The following is an 18,768-nucleotide window of genomic DNA, read 5'->3' as shown; positions in this document are numbered from 1 at the left end:
CAGGAAATCACAAAGTCATCCACAGGTCTATTGCACCTGCCCAATGTCACTGTACTGACAGGCTTTCCTGTACCCCGCAGGATCTTAACAATGCCAGTCTGAACAAGAGAAATGCAAACAGTAAATCTGCCAGCCCCACTGGTTCAAGAATGGAGAGAACTTCACCTGCACATAAACGACACCCCAACAGCAGCGTCAACAGCACCAGCAACTGTCAGAACAACAATGCCCCTTCGGTAGTTTCAGCAGTAACAAATGGAAATGAAGCCTATCCCAGAGAGGTGCTGATCAACAAGACAGTGGATGAACTTCCAGAAGCTGTGGACCCCGCTAAAAAAGAGGTGAGAGAATTGTCTGAGCTTTGAGTTGATGTCATTCCAGTTGCACATTGAACTTAGTTGAAATGATCGGCTACGTGAGACCTATTGCTCTCTAGGTTTATTAAGCTTTGCTTCAGGCTAAGGGAGTTCACTGGATAACCAAGGAAAGGATAGACAATAGAATTAGGAAAAAGAAAAGGAGGACTTGTGGCACCTTAGAGACTAACCAATTTATTAGAGCATAAGCTTTCGTGAGCTACAGCTCACTTCATCAGAATTAGGGTGGTCATCATACTAAACACAAGGGTGATTGTTCAGTAACGCTGATTAAAAGCTGGGCTTTCTGTCTCATGGGAAATTCTAATAACTCTATACTTGTTTTCATCCCAGATTGGGACAAAAAGGTGAAATATTGAAACTTTCCTTGGAAGAAACGTTTCCAAAACTCATTGATTCAGAAATATGTAAATGTTTCATTTGGACACTTTCAGTTGAAATAAAAGATTTCTGTATGTCTATAGTCCAGCAAGGGTACAAGGCCCATATTGGACATGGGCACCAGGGATCCAGGACTACAACTCCCAGGAGGTGCTATGGCACAGAGATTAAGGTTGACCCCAAATGAAATGAAGAGTTTTGTTTTGTGTTGACAAATCAAATGTTTCATTTAGATTTTCCGCCGCAGAAAATTCTGCAAAATTCGATCTCTTCCCTTCGAAAACAGATGGTAATGAAACCCCATTCTCGGATGGGCAAAGGTTGCATTCAAAATTTTTCTTCTGGCCCTAATGTTTGTGCACCATCCCTGCATGATCCAGGCTCAACAAGGGCCTAATCATCTGGGGACAGCATGTCTGATAGCAATTGACAGTGTCGGAAAGGGGTATCCATCTTCATCTGAACTTTTAGCGCCACAGTGCAAGTGTAAACCTCCCCAAAATGTTGTCCTGTAGAAATTTCTATTTTGACAAAATAGCCATTTTCCGTTTAAAAAAAAAACAACAACAATGAACTTTAATGGAAACATTTCAGCCATGGGGGACATTTAGCTGGGTGCAAAGGGCTGGCGTGAGATCTATGCACCAATTAAGTCCTATTTGAGCTGTCAGTCAGGACCTAAGTGGTACATAGGCCTTGTATGAACTTCTGCAAAGGGATGAATTTCACCCACTTTGCATAATGGTTGTTCTGGGTGCATTGTGCATAAGGAAGCAGTAATGGAGTGTGTGAACATTCCAAATTACTAGCTCCACCTCACGCTTCTGGGCATGTCATAATTCTACTCTATTCAGCCCATCACATGTCTTTAGGCTGTAAACTCAGTGGGGCAAGGAAGTATGTGCTTGTCGCCCTTCTCTCCTTGTGTGGTGCTGTGTACATCAGTAGCACTGTGGAGGGCACCACAAGGACTATGCACCACTTCAATTTTAGGATTCTGCAAGGGGGTGTAAACTTCATCCTATACAAAAGATACTAACTGAGGGTGACTGTTTTCCTCTGCAGTTCTATCTATCTGATGCAGACTTCCACGATATCTTTGGGAAATCCAAGGATGAGTTCTACCAGATGCCCAGATGGAAGCAGCAGAACGAGAAGAAACAGCATGGACTGTTTTGAAGCAGAGACTGTCCTGCACCTGCTGGCTGTGGAATGAAATCATGATTTCTGTAGCCACAGGAGGGGAATGCAGATACTTGTCAAAAAAACCTATGCAAAAACCAAAACCAATCCACCCAAACCAAGCCAAGCACAGCTGCAACCTCTAGAGTCAGACAAGCTTCACTGAACTGCTCTTCCTTCCTCCCAGCAAACAGTGGAAATTAGAGAGCCATCTCCTGAAGATTTGACTCAATGCTTTGATATTTGCTTGCCAGTTTTGTACCATTATTGCCAGTAGCTGCAAAGACCTGTCAGTGTAGAATTAGTGCATTGTACACAGTGTGACAGTTGCCACATTTTCATTGTGGAATATAAATACTGCATGGTAGGTTGCTCAATTGTCAGGTTTGAGATGAGGCAGGACAAATACAAAGATGTAGTGGGAACGGAGTAGCCAAAGTAGAGTAGATGAGTGATACTTTCAGATTGACAACTTCCAGCTCCCACAAGTGGCTTTTTCCCAGTAAGGAATAAGGATAATAAATGTTTGAGTAAAATTCATCAGAACCTGGCTCAAAAAATAACATTTTTAATTTATTAAATGACTTAAATTTGAAAAGAAAGCAGAGACAGAGAGCCAGGGGCTGCTGTCAATTTCCAGAGCTGGGTCAGGGCCTGACTTTTACCATCAGAGCTGTGTGCTGAATCCTTGCTCCATACAGAGCCCTATTGACACCAGTGGATTCACGTCCTGGATTCACGCTGATATAAGGGTCTGCCCATGTGCATCGGATTGCAGGATTGGAGTCTTAGGGAAGCTATTAGGTTTTCACTGGTATAACCAACAGCAGAAAGTGGTCCTTTTGTCTCCACAGGGCCTCCCTCGATCTCTCTGCCCCCACATTCTGCTCTGGGTACAAAGAGCACATTCCATATCACTTTTTGAATTTTGATTTGGGGCACATGGGTGATTACAATTTAATGGATCCAGCTGTAAAAAATCAGTGTGACCATGGCTCCAGTTTCAGCTTTGTTCCGTTCAAACCCAAGCAGTGATTGCACATAAACAACCAAAAGTCATGCTTTAAGGGTGTTACACAGACATCCTCAGGCAGGGACACGCCCAACTGAGTTACATGAATGCTTTTCCCAGCCACTCATGAACTAACAATAGAGAGGCTTCAGCCAATTCCCCTCCACTCCCCAGCCTTGCACCTCAGAGTTGTGCTGCCTTGCCCCAGTCAGAAGCCTGACCAGTATAAGTTCATTACCCAGTCAACCCCCTCCCTCGATGTGGAGAGGACACACACTAGCCTTTGTAAACTGAGATGAGATTTCCCAAGCACTTCAACCAAAACCCACGGTTTCAGGTAAAATATAAAACACATTAACTACAGAAAGGTAGATTTTAAGTGATTGTAAGTAGTAAGCATAGAGATCAATGTTGGTTACCTAAGAAATAAAAATTAATTTGCAGTCTGAGTTCTCTAAACTGAACAAGATTTGAATCAAGCCGTGCCTTACCCTGACAGATGGTACAAACAGGTCACAGAACTTCAATACACAGGCTTGAACTCTCTCCTCCAGTCCAGGACCACCCTCCCCAGTTCAAAGTCTTTATCCTCCTGATGTGTTCCCAGGTGTTGAGTTATGGGGGGAGTAAGGCCCAGTCATGATGTCACTTCCCCGCTTTATAATTTCTTCCAGTTTGCTGGAAAGACCTATGCTTGTGACGTGTGAGTCCGCCGCCCCTTCGTCATAGATAATGGAGAATCCTATGTGTGCTATCTGTGGAGTCTTCTGGGATGGTCATTGGGAGCATGGATTCTCTTTAATGGGCCATCAGAGCATCTGGCTCCTCCATTGTTGTATCTGAAAGGCTGGTTGTGGGTGTACCCAACCTCATTATGTAGTTCAGTAACATGCACATAAAACTTCATAACTTCCCATACAACTGTTGTACATACAATCCAACAGGATATTAACGTTCAACAGATACAGATGTCAAATGGTACCTCACAAGGTGCACTTTGTACAAAATATATCATTAATTATATGACAGTGGTGAATAGGGGGTTTCCAGGGTGTTGCTTTGAGGTACAGCATGCCACACCTGGCTTCTGCATCTGTACAAAATATGAGTGATTTTAATCATTTTTTATTTAACAAGTTTTCTTATTATTTGTAGTAACATAGCACCAGGTGCTCTGGACCCTTGTCCATTTTAGAACTGGACTAAGGCCGCTAAGGAATTTTTAGTGCACACCAGCAGGGTCTACATGGGTCAATTAGTGTGCAACATGGTGCACTTTAGAAATCATAGTGTGCATTGGTGTACAGTGTAGACAATCCTTTAGGCCAACAACTCATATCATATAGGCCACCAACTAGCCAACAGATGGTAACAAATTTTGGTTGCTGCGGAGCTACGCTGGATTGGAATTGGTGATAGGTTCTAAACAGTCTTGTATTTAAGAAGTGGTAACATTCTTCATTCTGGTTTCATACTCAATACCTGAATATTTATTTTCTGTATTAGTGCTGTCCCTGTTTTGCTTTAAAAGCCTGATCCAAAGATCATCGAAGTCAATGGGAGGGGGGGGATCTATGATGCACAGGGCAAAGCCAGCAGGGCTACAACAATACTGCATATTCAGGCATCAGACAATTGACATACAAATGGCCACACTGGATCAAACCAATGGTCCATCTAGCCCAGTATCCTGTCTTCCATTAGTGGCTGGTGCCAGATGCTTCAAAGGGAATGAACAGAACAGGGAAATTTATCAAGTGATCCATCCTGTCATCCAGTCCCAGCTTCTGACAGTCAGAGGTTTATGGATGCCCAGAGCATGGGGGTTGCATCCCTGACCATCTTGGCTAATAACAAGTGATGGATCTATCCTCCATGAACTTATTTAACTCTTTCTTGAGCCCAGTTATACTTTGGGCCTTCACAATGTTCCCTGGCAATGAATTCCACAGGTTGACAATGCATTGTGTGAAGATGTTTGTTTTTAAACCCACTGTCTATTAATTTGATTGGGTGACCCCTGGTTTTGGTGCTAAGTGAAGGGGTAAACTATTCTTCCTTATTCACTTGCTTGACATCATTCATGATTGAATAAACCTCTATCAAATCTCCCCTTTAGTCGTCTCTTTTCTAAGGTGAACAGTCACAGACTTTTAAATCTCTCCTTGTATGGAAGCTGTTCCCTACCCCTAATCATTTTTGTTGCCTTTCTCTCTACTTTTTCCAATTCTATTATATCTTTTTGGAGATGGGGCGATCAGAGCTACACACAGTATTCAAGGTGTGGGTGTGCGATGGATTTATAGAGTGGTATTATGATATTTTTGGTCTTATTGTCTATCCCTTTTGTAATGGTTCCTAACATTCTACTAGCTTTTTTGATGGCCACTGTACATTGAGCAGATGTTTTCAGAGAACTATCCACAGTGACTCCAAGATCTCTTTCTTGAGTGGTAAAAGCTCATTTATACCTCTTCACTTGGTATGTGTATTTGGGATTATGTTTTCCAGTGAACATTATTTCACATTTATCAACATTGAATTTCATCTGCCATTTTGTTGCCCAGTCATCCAGTTTTGTGAGATTTCTTTGTAACTTCCCAATCAGCTTTGGACTTAACTATCTTGAGTAATTTTGTATCATCTGCAAACTTTGCTACCTCACTGCTTTCCCTTTTTACAGCTCATTTATGAACAGCACTAGTCCTAGGACAGATGCTTGGAAGACTCTTCTGTTCACCTCTCTCCATTGTGAAAACTGACCATTTATTCCTACCCTTTGTTTCCTATTTTTTAACCAGTTACTGATCCATGAGAAGACCTTCCCTCTCATCCCATTATGGCTTACTTTGTCTAAGAGCCTTTGATGAGGGATCTTGTCAAAGGCTTTCTGAAAGTTCAAGGGCACTGGACCAACTGGATCACCCTTGTCCACATGTTTGTTGACACCCTCAAAGAATTCTAATAGATTGGCAAGGCTTGATTTCCCTTTACAAAAGCTGTGTTGATGCCTCCCCAACATACTGTGTTTGGCAATGTGTCTGATCATTCTGTTCTTTACTATAGTTTCAGCCAATTTGCCTGATACTGAAGCTAGGTTTGCCAGCTAGTAATTGCCAGGATTAGCCCTGGAGACTTTTTTTAGAAATGGGCATTACAAGAGCTATTCTCTAATCATCTGGTACAGAGGCTGATTTAAGGGATCGGTTACATACCACATACTGCAATTTTGTATTTGAGTTCCTTCAGAGCACTTGGGTGAATGCCATCTGACCTTGGTGACTTACTACTGTTCAATTTATCAATTTTTTTCAAAACCACCTCTACTGCCATCTCAATCTAGGGCAGTTCCTCACATTTGTAACTTAAAAAGAATGGCTCAGGGTAGGAATGTCCCTCATACCCTCTGCAGTGAAGACTGTGGCAAAGAATTCATTTAGCTTGTCTACAATGGCCTTGTCTTCTGTGAGCGCTCCTTTACCACCTTGCTCATTCAGTGGCCCCACTGATTATGTAGCAGGCTTCCTGCTTCTGATGTTCTGCTTCCACGACACCATATTGGCATGAAAAGTTTTGTGGGTGTTGCCAGGCTGTAAGAAGAAAGCCAGACTCGGAGGTGGCTCTGGTTCACCAAGGATGTGTGTGTTTAAGGTGTGATTCCCTGTGGTCATATGTCAGCAATTCCCCTTCCTGATCGCATGGCAGGTTGCTACCGAGCATGAGACTGTTTCCCCTTTCTCCCACTGTTTTTTCTCATTGCTTTTTGATACCTGCTGTGAATCACAAGCAACTCTGCCTCACTAGAGGCTAAACCCCATACTTGTTTTTAGATGATGGAATCTAACTTTTCTGATGTATTTAGAGTGGGCAGCGCTTCCATCACGTATGCCAGGACTCCAGACATTGTCTGACAGTTCAAATAATGGAAGTTAATGGGTGTTTTAGCTACTCACTTCATCTCATTGAATGCTATGGTCAATCAGAACGGCAGGTAATCATCAGCAAGGGGGCTCAGAACAGGATAGAAGGGAACTTTTGACCCCTTGTCAAACCTGCTGTATAGTGCTCACCTCAGAGGAACTGATCAAATCAACCTAGCATCTACCTATGTAAAATCTCCCCTGGCTGGGACATAGGTGGGGCTCATACCAGCGACCTCCCTCATACCATAAGCCTCTACTGCTTGAGCGACATGGTTAGTTAGCATGAGAGCTGTAACCGACTCAACTGTTACATGTTCCAGCCCCTAGAGGGCGACAGAGCTACAGTGTTCGTTATACTAACACTTTCTAACTCGGTAACGCTTACCTCAGTTTTTTGTGTTTTAGCTTGTGGCTAAAGAAAAAAATCCAAATTATTAAGTAACAAGGGGATTGGCTGGCTCCTGTGATTGTTAGAGAAATTTCTAGAGCTTCTCTGGAGCTGGTTGAAAATGTCAGTGTTTCTTGGTTCAAAAAACAGTGTTTCACTGAAGACATTAAAAGAAAATTCATTTTTGATGAAAAAGTTGGGCTTTTCATGGGCAGAACTGAGGTCAACCACCCATCTGCCAGGGGTGGTCTAGGTACACTGGGTCCTGCCTCAGGACACGGGGTTGGCCTAGATGACCTCTCAGGGGTCCCTCCACCTCTACGTTTCTGTGAAAACAAAGTTTTTCAGCACCTGAAGACCAAGAAAGTCTTGGTTTTTCCAACCAAAGCCTGACCCTTTTAATGGGAACAACACCAACAAAAGAACCTTCCCAAATAGCTCTCAGTCACTGGTTCAAATCCAGCTCTTGTCAGGAGTGAGCAAAAGGTGTTGCCATTGGGGGTTCCAATCCCATTCCTGCTGACATCTGTACACCATGGTTGCCATCAATATTGACAGTTCCCGCTGGCAGGCCCAGCATTGAATGTACTGTGGTAATGGAACTACTAAATTGCACCTGGAGGGAGTCCCTCTAGGTCAGAGCTCGGGCACAGGGGTGGGGGCTGAGTGAGGGAGCTCATCCTGTTTGCAGCCCACAGCACCCACATTCTCTATAATACAGTGTCAGCTAGAGACCTCACAGCATGTTGCAAAAAGGGTGATCGTCATTCTCCATCTTCCAGCAAGGTTAATGGAGACACAAAGGGTCAGAGTGAGAGTTGGGTATAAGAGCCCTACTTTGACTCTCAACACTGGTTCATTCCAGTGGATCACAACTGCCCCTTTCCATCACGCTTACGCAGCTTTATCAGGATGATGAAAGTGTGGCTGTATAATACACTGGATGATCATGTCTCCTTCCAGTGCCTGACTCCAGCAACGCTAGAAGCCTGCTATTTACTCACCCCTAATGCCCTCTCCTTTAGATCAGAGGGTGTTGAGGTGTCTTGCCGTGAAGGTCCCATCCTCGCTGATAGCCATGTGTATATCACCCCTTTACAGTTAGACATGTCTAAAACCACATCCAGGTTCATGTTTTGACATCCAAATCAGCATCACCCAGAGCTGAGCTCTAAGGGCCAGATGTACAAAGGTATTTAGGCACCTAAAAATAGAAACAGGGGCTGAGCAGGTCTTATGAAAATACCTGCATTTGGTAACCAACTCCCCTTGACTTTCAGCACCTAAATACTTTTGTAAGTCTCGTCTTAAGTGCCCAGCACCAAAGCCAATAGGAACTTGATCAGGATCTAAACAACGTCCCAAGCAGAGTAGGAGGAAGAGCACAGACGATTCCCCAGAAGAATCTATTGGGGAAGCAAAGCGAGAGAGACAGTTTACGCAAGCAGCAAATAAGGAGCCGCATCAGCTAGACCAAGAAGAAATGGCAACAAGGATGTGGGGACAGCTACTGATGCATGAATAAGGAAGCAGATGAAACAGAGGCACAAGTCACCCAGCTGTATAATCCAATTTTTATTGCACAATCATATCTATTTTGAACACCAAATATGATCAGTGTGTTTCATCCCGGAAAAGTGGTCAGCCGGCTATGCCCAATGTATTCCCCTCCTATACACGTGTGTGACTTGCCCTTTGCAGCTCCACAATTAATCAATTACACATTGCTGCTCAATAGAATGCAATGAATCTTGCCTAAAAGCTTTGCTTGTGGGCCATAAGTATATCATCTGATTGAGTCAGGAGAGATAGACATGCAATAGGATTTGGGAGATCAGTCTATTTCACTGCAGGTCACCTGCACTCTCGCTCTTGTAACACACAGGAAAATCCCAGAGGGTTATTGCTGTCACTCAAAAGCTGGTAGGAGATTTTTACAAACAATAAATCAAAGAGATATTTTAGCTCACTGCAGAAACATTGTTCTTGTCTCCTTTGTAGCTTGAGTGGCTTACTCAGCTGTATGTAGTTCATAAATGCAGAGAGAAATAGTCCTTCATTGACATGCATCTAGACTTTATAACACTTCCCAGCAGTGTCTGACGAAGCGTTCCACTTTCCTGCTGCTAGCCCAGCGGTGCTGAGCTGACATTCATATGGCGCTTGTCATCACAAAGAATCAAGAGAGCTTCACAAAACACCCTGAAAATTAGCCAGCGATTACTTCCTTCATCACCAGGCTGAACTGCAGCAGCCGTCGAACAGTGCACGGCCATGCTTCTGAACAGCTTTAGGGGAGGGAATGAACAACCCACGCAAAGGGGAACAGGATCAGGCTGTTAATCCCTGCCCTAATACCCTTACTCTTAAGAAAATCAGTGCGGTCTTTAACAACCCCAGGTGAGTAGGACACTGGTGTAACATCTCCCCTACCCAAGCGGCTCGCTGTCCCTTACCCTTGAGATGGGTTGTCACTTCCTCCCCTGTTTATCCACAGAACTTGCAGAACACAGGCTGCACAAGCAAACCGGAGAGTACAGTGAGTCTCTCAACCAGAATGTTACTGCAGCGGGTCTAATCTCAACCTTAACCAGACACCAGCACAAAGTTTCAGGAGCCCCCTGAAACTAGCCTTAAAGAAAGGGCTGGGGGCTGTGTAACCCACTGGTCAGTGTGTGTTACGCATCCTGCTCTGTGCCCGGTCCACAGACAGTGAATGTGGCAGCCCCAGCTACAGAGCCTTGGCTTTTTTAGCTTAAACTGTAGCAGCTCATGGCTTAGCTTGGGAGGTCCCAGGTTCAATCAGCAGATTCCAGGTGGCCGTTGTCAGAGCTGCAACCCTCTGGCCCTGTGTTGCAGTCCCCAATGTACTGCCATGCTAGTTATGATTTCCATATGGCTGAGAGTCTGCATTTCCTTTTGCATTTTTAGGGGCAAAGGCAGCAGCAGTATTTGTGTGTTACTTGGGACACGCTGAGTGGAACAGACAGACGCTCCAGGTAGTCCCATGTCCTAGCTAAAAGCTTACACCCTCCTGGGGAGGCAGGTTCAGTGCCATATGCTGCATCTCTATAAACAGCCTAAAAATGATGCAGTCCCCCTAGATCAGAGAAGAACAAGCCACCAGCAGACATGTTCCTTCCTCCAACTAAGTTGACTATTTTCATTGCCCCTATTAGCGTGGTATGAGGCCGCTTTGTGCTCAGTGAGTTACAAATACAGTGTCTATTAAGACTTATATGCCAAGAGTATCTGTGTATCTCATCAAAGAGCCACATGGCCTTAAGGACCGGCTTTTGGCTAGATTGCCTTGATCCTTACATCGCTAGTTTGAACACAGCCCAGCTTGCTAGCTGCCTGTTTCTCTTTAATGACATTTCCCCCCGCATATGAAGCTAACTAATGGACACCACCATGTGTGTGGAGGGTATTTCACAGATCACCCCTTTCTCTCTTGGGTAAATGTTGTCCTGAACCAGCCACCCTATTGGTGGGAGTGTGGGGATGACATCAGTGCTTCAGTTACTATGATCCTTCATTGCTGACCATAGTTACATCAGGGTGTTTGAAGTGTGCTCAGATGCCTGGATTAGCCATAGCTCTATGGAAGCCGCAGTCATTCCTTTCAAGCCCCTCCTTGCTGTGGACCCAATTAAGTCTAGCTACCTCATTCGAATGCTTTTGATTTCATTTTGGAGTTTGTCAGGATAAGGATCAATCAGAAACAGCTGAACCACCGAGTGATTTCAGAAAGAACCGGCACCGCCTCACCCTCTCATCTGGCTGAAGAGAAATGATCCACCAGCTGAGAGATCACTGCCTTTGGCCTGAGACTTAGGGTGTCTGCACTGCAGAAGGGAGGTACGATTCCCAGCATGCATCAACTAGAGAGGCCACTTGCCTATTTTAAATCAGACAGTCCTCTTTGTGGGTGATTTGTCCCACATCCAGTACTGAAACAAACCAGACATGGTTTTGTCTGGTATTGGACAGGGGACCCCATTTTGAGGAGCATGCCGCTCCAACCCAGCCAGTGTGACGGTACCCGTGCCTTAGTGGGTCACAACTGAGGATGTCAAATTCAGGACAAACTGCTGAGAAACAGGGCAAACACAACCCAAAACTGGTGGTTATTCTTTTATAAGATATCCCAAACCAGCCACAAAAGTAAACTCCTGTTTCACCACACTGCCTAAGAAGAAAACAAAGGCAGTTTCCTCAGGCATTCCAGTTCTTATATCACCACCAAAAACACTGGATTCAGAGATGAGTGGTTCTTTACAACCAGTCTCGTCAAATAAAAGGTTCCTCTGATCCCAAAGGACCAGCCACACGCCCAGGTCAATATATAACTTAGCTCTTACCCAAAAATCACGCTGATGACAATCTTTTAGTATCTAAAATCTAACGGTTTATTTATAAAAAGGAAGAAAGGTGAGAGTTAAAATTGGTTAAAGAAATCAGTTACATACAGTAATGGCAAAGTTCTCGGTTCAGGCTTGTAGCAGCGATGGAATAAACTGCTGGCTGAAGTCCAGTCTCTGGAGAACATCCACAGCTGGGATGGGTCAGTCAGTCCTTTGTTCAGAGCTTCAGTTTGTAGCAAAGGTCCTCCAGAGGTAAGAAGCAGGATTGAAGACAAAGTGGAGGTGTTTCCAGGGCCTTTTATAGCTTGTGCCATGTGGTGGGCATCCCATTGTTCTTACTGTGGAAAATGACCGCAACAAGATGGCGTTTGGAGTCACATGGGCAAGTCACATGTCCATGCCCAATTTCGCTCAGTCCTTTCAGGAAGCCTTTCCCTTCGCTCCAGACAGCACGTTTACATGACAGTTCACTCAGTGCAGACTGGCGTCTCGCATGGTCCATTGTCAACCAAGTGTCTCTTGATGAGCCACTTAATTTGAATAGCCCTCCGAGATGTGCTGGCTAGCTCCCTTGTGGGCGGTACCTCAGGAGCCAACATTTGAAATCCAGGTATAGAGCTGGATTTTACTTTTATCACTTTTATCACTTCAAATACAAACATGATCCATGCATACAGATAGCATAATCATAACCAGCAACTCATAACCTTTTCATAGACACCTCACTCGACAACCTTTGTACAAGATTTGCTGCAAATATATAACCGTGGGTGCAACAATGATTTATATGGTCATATTTTAATCTGAGAACCTCACAATCACGTACACTCACACACACCATGCATGCATGGGCATGCTCTTCAAAATGGCATTCCCCCATGTGGCCCAGCCTCGCACGCACCATCATGCCAGTCGGGGGGCGGGGGCCTGCTGTCCCCAGATATCCTGGAACGTCTGGTATTCTGGGAATGCGTCCGTGGCCACCCTCGCAGAGCCAGACATGCGCTAACTCGGCTCGTTGCTGCACGGGCGGCGGCTAAGGAAGCCCCTCAAGCCCAAGCCCGCCTGCCCCCTTGTTGGGTCCAAGCGTGGGTGGCAGCCCAAGCAACAGTGTCCATGCTGCTACTTTTAGCCACGCGAGCTCAAGTCTGGCTGCCCGGGCTGCCCAGCCCAGCCTGGCCCAGCCGCAGTGCAGCTGTACCCTTAACTTCCACAGCAGTTTTCACCCTTCGGGCTAGATTCACAAGGGGGATGTAGGCACCTAAGTCCAACATTCAGGCATCCCGTTCTTTCACTACACCACCGCTGAGCTGCCGCCTAACCCTCTAGTTGTCTGAAGTCCCCATCACGGCACTTACGTTTCTGTCAGTAAAGTCCCCATGGTGCCTACTATTCTGCTGGTGGGCAGGTGCGAAACCACCTGGCAGCTCAGTGCCCAGCTCACCTCTAAGCCCCAGCGGGATGCTCAAAGGAGGCTTCTCCCCCCCACAGACTGCCTTTGCCGGGGCGGGTCGTCTCAGGCAGTGTCAGAGCACAGCGACTGGATTGGGGCCCCCACAAACCACAGCTGTGGTGGCTGTAGCAGGGCATTCTGCGGTGGGTCTCTCAAGTTCTCCTGCTGAAGCTGTTCCACTTTATATAAACAATTCAATAGCCAGCGGGGTCCAAGACCAACTTTACAGCCCAGTGGTCAGGGCCCTCACCTGGGAGATAGGAGACCTGGCTTCAAGTCCCTGCTCAGAGTCAGACAAAGCTGGGATTTGAACTTGGGGCTCCCACTTCCCGGCTGAGTGCTCTAGTCAGTGGGGCATTAGGTATGGGGGCACCTCTATGATCTCCTTGGTTTGCCTTGATAAAGGACTAACCTGGTTTAGCAGAGGTAGACACCTCCCTCTGGCCTGGAGTTAGTTGAGGGGCAGGGCTTCAGCCACTTCCCTCTCCTCAGCACTTCCTATTAGCTAGCTTCGGCAGCTCCCCCCTCAGCAAGCTGGCATCTGTGAATCCCTTTTAGGTACCTCACTGTCCCCCATGCATGGTATAGGGAGCCTGGGTGCCTGACTTGGGGTTGCAAATTCCACTAGGCGGGACTCCCTTGGGAGTCTAGCCCCCACTATACATCTAAAATTTATTCATTGGGGCCAGATCTTGCAACGTCTGCCTCACACGCGTCACTCCACTGAAGTCCATGGTATGGCTTGTGTGAGTACGAGTTCCTGTAATGAAGGAGAGTTTGCAGGGTGAGGGCACACAGATACAGGCTCTGCATAACACCACCACGTTGTGCTTACAGAGCACTCATCAGCTCACAGCACTTTACAACCAAGGTAAAGTCTCATGAGCCATGTTTTATAAATGAGAAACTGAGGCACAGAGAGGCCATGCGGTTTTCTCACACGTCACTACCACGAACCATCATAACCATACCCAGTGCCAGTACATTACTCGCTCCCCAATAGGAGCCTCATTTGCTGTGGCACAAGGGAGCAGTTGCCCCACCCAGGACCTTGGTTCCCCTCTGACTTTTAGGCAGCTGCTATAAGCAGCAGATTTGGCCTGGTTTCCTCTCCAACAAGACAGAGGCAGCAGGGCCAAATTTGCAAGGTGCTGTGACCCTGTGCACCAGGTCGCAACGCCACTCACTCAGATTTGGCCTGGCAAATTTTTGGCCTCATGCTAGGGGGGCAAACCATGCCAAATGCGCTGCCCCAAGCCTATGACGATGGGGCCGGCAGATTGCCTCAAGCAGCCGCTGGCCAGCCAAATAGAAAGTAGCCACCACAGCCTGGGCCAATGCTGAGTGCAGAGAAAGCAGGGATGCCCCAGGTTGGCTATTGGTGAGCCACCCCTTATCCTGGCCCCCCTCTAGGATGGGACTAGCCCCTCACAAGCAGCCACAGCCTCAGCAGGCAGACGAAAGCAGGGATTCGGTTGTAGCTTTGGCTCGCCACTAATTTTTTTCTGACCCCGCACTCCTGCTCCCCAGCAGTTACACAACACCCACCTGGAAGCTGCACTTCCTAAGCGGTCAAACACATGCGTTGGCTGCCAGTTTATAACAAATCCATACGCTACAGGATGCCAGCATGAAAGTCCTGCTCTATCTGCTCCAAAAACAACTATTTGTCCTCTGGCTAAAAGGAAAGATTATGCTCTGGTGGGGTTGGTTAGGGCTAAGATTGATGCCAAAGACCTGAGCAGGCACTTTGCAGCCTCTTTTATAAGAGGCACCTGGGAAACCCAGGTGGGCCCTCGTGATTGCCGCAAGACTATAAAAATGAATCATGGGCCTATGCTTTGGGCAATTTTGGTAAGCAGCTAGGGAAAGCAGAGTGAGTGATCAGGGTACTCCTGAACAGGGAGTGCTCTATAGCTTGGGTGCATGCTATTAAAGAGACCTAGTGCGAAGAAGCTGTTAGCTCGTGTAGCAATAGATGACGTTTGTAGGAAACAAGGCTATGCTGAAATATAGCTTACCTGCTTGTACGGCTGGCACGAGCACTTATGCTCCCTTAGCTGCCAGTAACTAATTTAAAGTAAGGGTTTGGCTGGGTATTTTTAATGATTAGACACAAATCCGAAGTCCCCAAACAACAATTAAACAGCTAATTGTTTAGAACACCAGCCAACAGCAGTGTCCAGAAGAACGGTTAACATATCTGCTAGCAAACACTGCAGCAAAATACATTTTCCACCAGAAACCCTAATGAATAGAGGGGTTTTGTTGTGTTGGCTAAAGGGCACTCACCTGGGCTATTTTGGGCCAAGGGCGTGTGGGGGAGTGAGTGGAACAGGACGCAAAGAGACACTGACATCTTTCCTTCACCCAATCGTTTTGTGCCTCTTATTGTGTCATGCATTAGCACAAAGTGAAGCTGACTGAATATGAACGATGAAACAGATAAGGCTTACAATCTTCGGGCGTGCATTGCAAGAAGTAACAAAAGAGGAGAAAGGATGAAAAATAAATCAGGTATTTTTCAGAATGCTTCCATTTTTAATAGTCTGAAGTATGATCAGTAACTCAAGTGTGGACAATTTTTGAAAATATATTATTTTCTCTCTACGTTATTCCTCTAGCTCTGTAGCTGTAATTTTGAAAAAACAAAACAACCCACACACCTTCCTGCTTTCATTTTCAGAGACCTGCCACCTCTTTTTACTGTCCTATGATGTTCGGTTCCAACCAGTGAAATAATAACCAGATAAACATTTAAAATTATTCTTTCTACTGCCTTTTTCTCAGCATCTCCTTATTCAAAAAGATGTTTTCCATACACACTGAAAATGTTTAACTTACTGTATTTAAAAACAACCTTCCATACCTTCACTTTAATACACTTACATTGTCTTTTGTGAAATTAAGTCTCTGTGGTCATCCTGTGTTTAAAAAAGACTCCCCCCACTTACAACTTCTTCTTTCCTTTGAAGAATGTGACTCAGCCCTGTTCATGCTGGATGCAAATAGCACATCCGTGGAGTAGTGTTCACATATTTTTTCATCATATTACAAAATAAAAGTGATCTTTGTAGTGTAGCTTTTTATACTGTAGTAAAGAGGACAGAACTGTGTCTCAATTTAGGATTTAAAAGAGTGAAGGACAGGCCTGATCTGAAGACAACTGACTTCATTGGCCTTTGGATCAGGGCTTATTTGTCCACCATATATTGCTTATACAAAGTTTCGATGTGCACCCTTACAATGGCAAGGATGCAAGGGACACATCTGCCCTCCATTGAACAAACACAATACCCTTAACTAAATCTAAATTCCATTTAAAATCCCTAAACTGCTCTATAAAAACAGAAGTAAAGTAATTAGAATTACCATTCATTAAAAATCAAAATGTGTTGAATAGTCTTATTAACAAAATCTCAACAGCAAGGTCAGAATATTTTCAGCATAATGAATGGAGGGTGTGTACAGAATAAAAGGTATTTTTAGCAGCATGGGAGTCAGGCTGCACTGACTTATACCTCTTCCAAGCCCAGAGAAGGCACTGGGGATTGCACAGGGTAGGGATGAGGACAGATTTCAGTTCATTTTTAGTCTGTAGCAGTGTCCATTGATTCTTGAAAGATGGGTTTCTCTGCTGTTTCTAATTATTGTCCAGAATATTGATGTGCACAAAAAGCATGGCTGATGGATACGGGTCCCCATTCTTGGTCAAAAGATGAATGTGGCGGTAGCCTGGAATGAGTAAATACACAGACACGAGCGTTCAGTTTCAAGTCCTGATGTGGTTGCTACTCTGAATGTTTTACATGCAACAACATGGGATTGGATGTAAAGACGTGAGAAAGCTGCTTATTTTTCATACGCAGGAGTAGGGGCATTTCTACTGCAATGCTAAAGAGTGACTGTCCCACATCACTTCCATTTCCTACGCTCGAGTCCTCTCCTTCCCTGACCTGTAACTTTGGGCCATATATAATAGGTACAATAGTGCACAGGTGATATGGTATGGCTCCACAATTACACTTTCCGCCACTTCTACAGCTCTTTCCATCTGAGGATCAGTGAATACGTTAGGTTTATGTGACTTGCCCAGCAGCTCACAGGCAGTGGGAGAGCCAAGAATAGGAACCAGGAATCCTACTACTGCCACCCTGCCCTAATCACTGCTTCCCTATAGATGCTACTCCATAAACAATATATGCTGATTGTTTTTAAAGGTCCCTATTTATCCAACCCTAATTACAGTAGTTATTAAGTTGCTAGGAATACAATGGGCAGAGTTCACATATGACCAGAAACTGGGTCTGATCCCACTACGCTTACAATAGATCACTCATGATCACAAGTGTTCAGACGCTTGATTTCGTATTGTGCCTGACCCTGACGGGAGTGAACTGCCTTCTGAATTAACACCACTGCTTCCTGTAGTACCTGGCCTTTCGGAGGCAGGCCGAAACCATGCTGAAGTGAGGCTGCTTTATTTCAGAGTATGCTCAAACCACATCCTGTTTCCTGCTGAATGAATGCGAGTGAATCCACTGTGCGTGTTTTCCTTTGTTACAATGTATTACTCGGGGCTCCAACACAATGACACCATTCCGTAGTGGCCAATGTACTGGCTTATGCTGGGCCTTTAAGGGAAGTCTCTGGAGGCCACGTTACCCTAATCCTAACAAAGACTCAGGCAGTCACTGAACGAGCAAGTGGTCCCAGGGTAACAGCTGGTCGTGTGGGAAAATCCAGGCCGTTAGCCTCTCTAGGGCACCGCTTGTTTTTAAAGGGCCGAGCCAGTGTGGCTTGCTCTGCTACAGACAAAGCTCCTTACCTTGTTTTAGACAAGTAAAGGGGATGGTGTACTGTCCAATGAAGTCATTTTTGGTTGATACATCGAAGTCTTCCACCACAAAACGGACCAGAGCAAGTTCGGGGACATCAATGTCAAATTCAAACTCTTCATCCCAGTTTGGGTTAAACCCTGAGCAAGGGAGCAGAAAAATAAAAACAGTCATGCCAAGTTGAAATAAAGATGGGCTGTCATGCTGGGAGATATGCTCCCGCTCAGCCACAAGCTAACACGGGGTGAAATTCTCTGGCCTGCATTATGCAGGAGGTCAGACCAGATGATCTGAACCGTCTCTTCTGGCCTTAAAATTCATGCATGAAATCTCAGTCCCACAGAAATCAATGAGCGTTTTGCCACTGACCTCAGTGAGGCCCAGATTTCACCCTAGAAATCTATGAACTGATTGGAACAATGTGAACCACAAAATAATCTGACTGAAATAAGCGTTTTCACTCTACTGGGGCATTTCTGACCATACTTTAGCTCATGGGGTCCCCTCTTCTGCCACAAGACCCAGTGGCTCTCTTCTAGTTGTGGGGGATTTGCCTTCTCCTCTTGGTACTCTGCAGAAGCCCTTCCATGGTGAACTAACTTGGAGGCTGTAAATTCCCATTTAGGAATAACCAACATTGACTCCGGTTGAGTGTTGATGTCAAGTAGGTCACCAAGGTGAGCAGAGATCTGCAGGATCCAGTGCTGCACAAGTATTCTCTGAATTGACCCCATGAATTCAACAGATAAACCTTAAGGGGAAAGAGAAAATCCCTCTTTCATCCAAAATTCCCTGCCTACCTGTTGTGAGTACATGGCACGGCTACCTGACTTAGCACAAACTGTGG

At 45.4% G+C, this 18,768-nt stretch overlaps 2 protein-coding genes across 3 annotated transcripts in view; one reads left to right on the top strand and one right to left on the bottom strand.

Moving 5' to 3' along the window:
* VILL (villin like) overlaps window positions 1–5,063 on the top strand; it is a 66,340-nt gene extending 61,277 nt beyond the window's left edge. Inside the window, exons 19-20 of the mRNA XM_084619069.1 lie at window positions 81–341; window positions 1,824–5,063. Coding sequence (XP_084475195.1) covers window positions 81–341; window positions 1,824–1,937 — 375 coding nt within the window. The 3' untranslated portion in view covers window positions 1,938–5,063. The remainder of the gene's footprint in view (window positions 1–80; window positions 342–1,823) is intronic.
* A 6,588-nt stretch (window positions 5,064–11,651) lies between these two features.
* The window catches only part of PLCD1 (phospholipase C delta 1), a 95,730-nt gene continuing 88,613 nt past the window's right edge, over window positions 11,652–18,768 (bottom strand). For both annotated transcript variants that reach the window (XM_084621197.1, XM_084621196.1), the window contains exons 14-15: window positions 17,912–18,061; window positions 11,652–16,818 (exon numbers count right to left, since the gene is read on the bottom strand). In XM_084621197.1, the coding sequence (XP_084477323.1) occupies window positions 16,727–16,818; window positions 17,912–18,061 (242 nt within the window). In that variant the 3' untranslated portion in view covers window positions 11,652–16,726. The remainder of the gene's footprint in view (window positions 16,819–17,911; window positions 18,062–18,768) is intronic.

The sequence above is a fragment of the Lepidochelys olivacea genome (assembly GCF_965140295.1).
Source record: "Lepidochelys olivacea isolate rLepOli2 genome assembly, chromosome: 2".
Lineage (NCBI taxonomy): Eukaryota > Metazoa > Chordata > Testudines > Cheloniidae > Lepidochelys > Lepidochelys olivacea.
The sequence above is the reverse complement of the archived record's forward strand: the minus strand, read 5'-3'. Positions and strand labels throughout refer to the sequence as shown.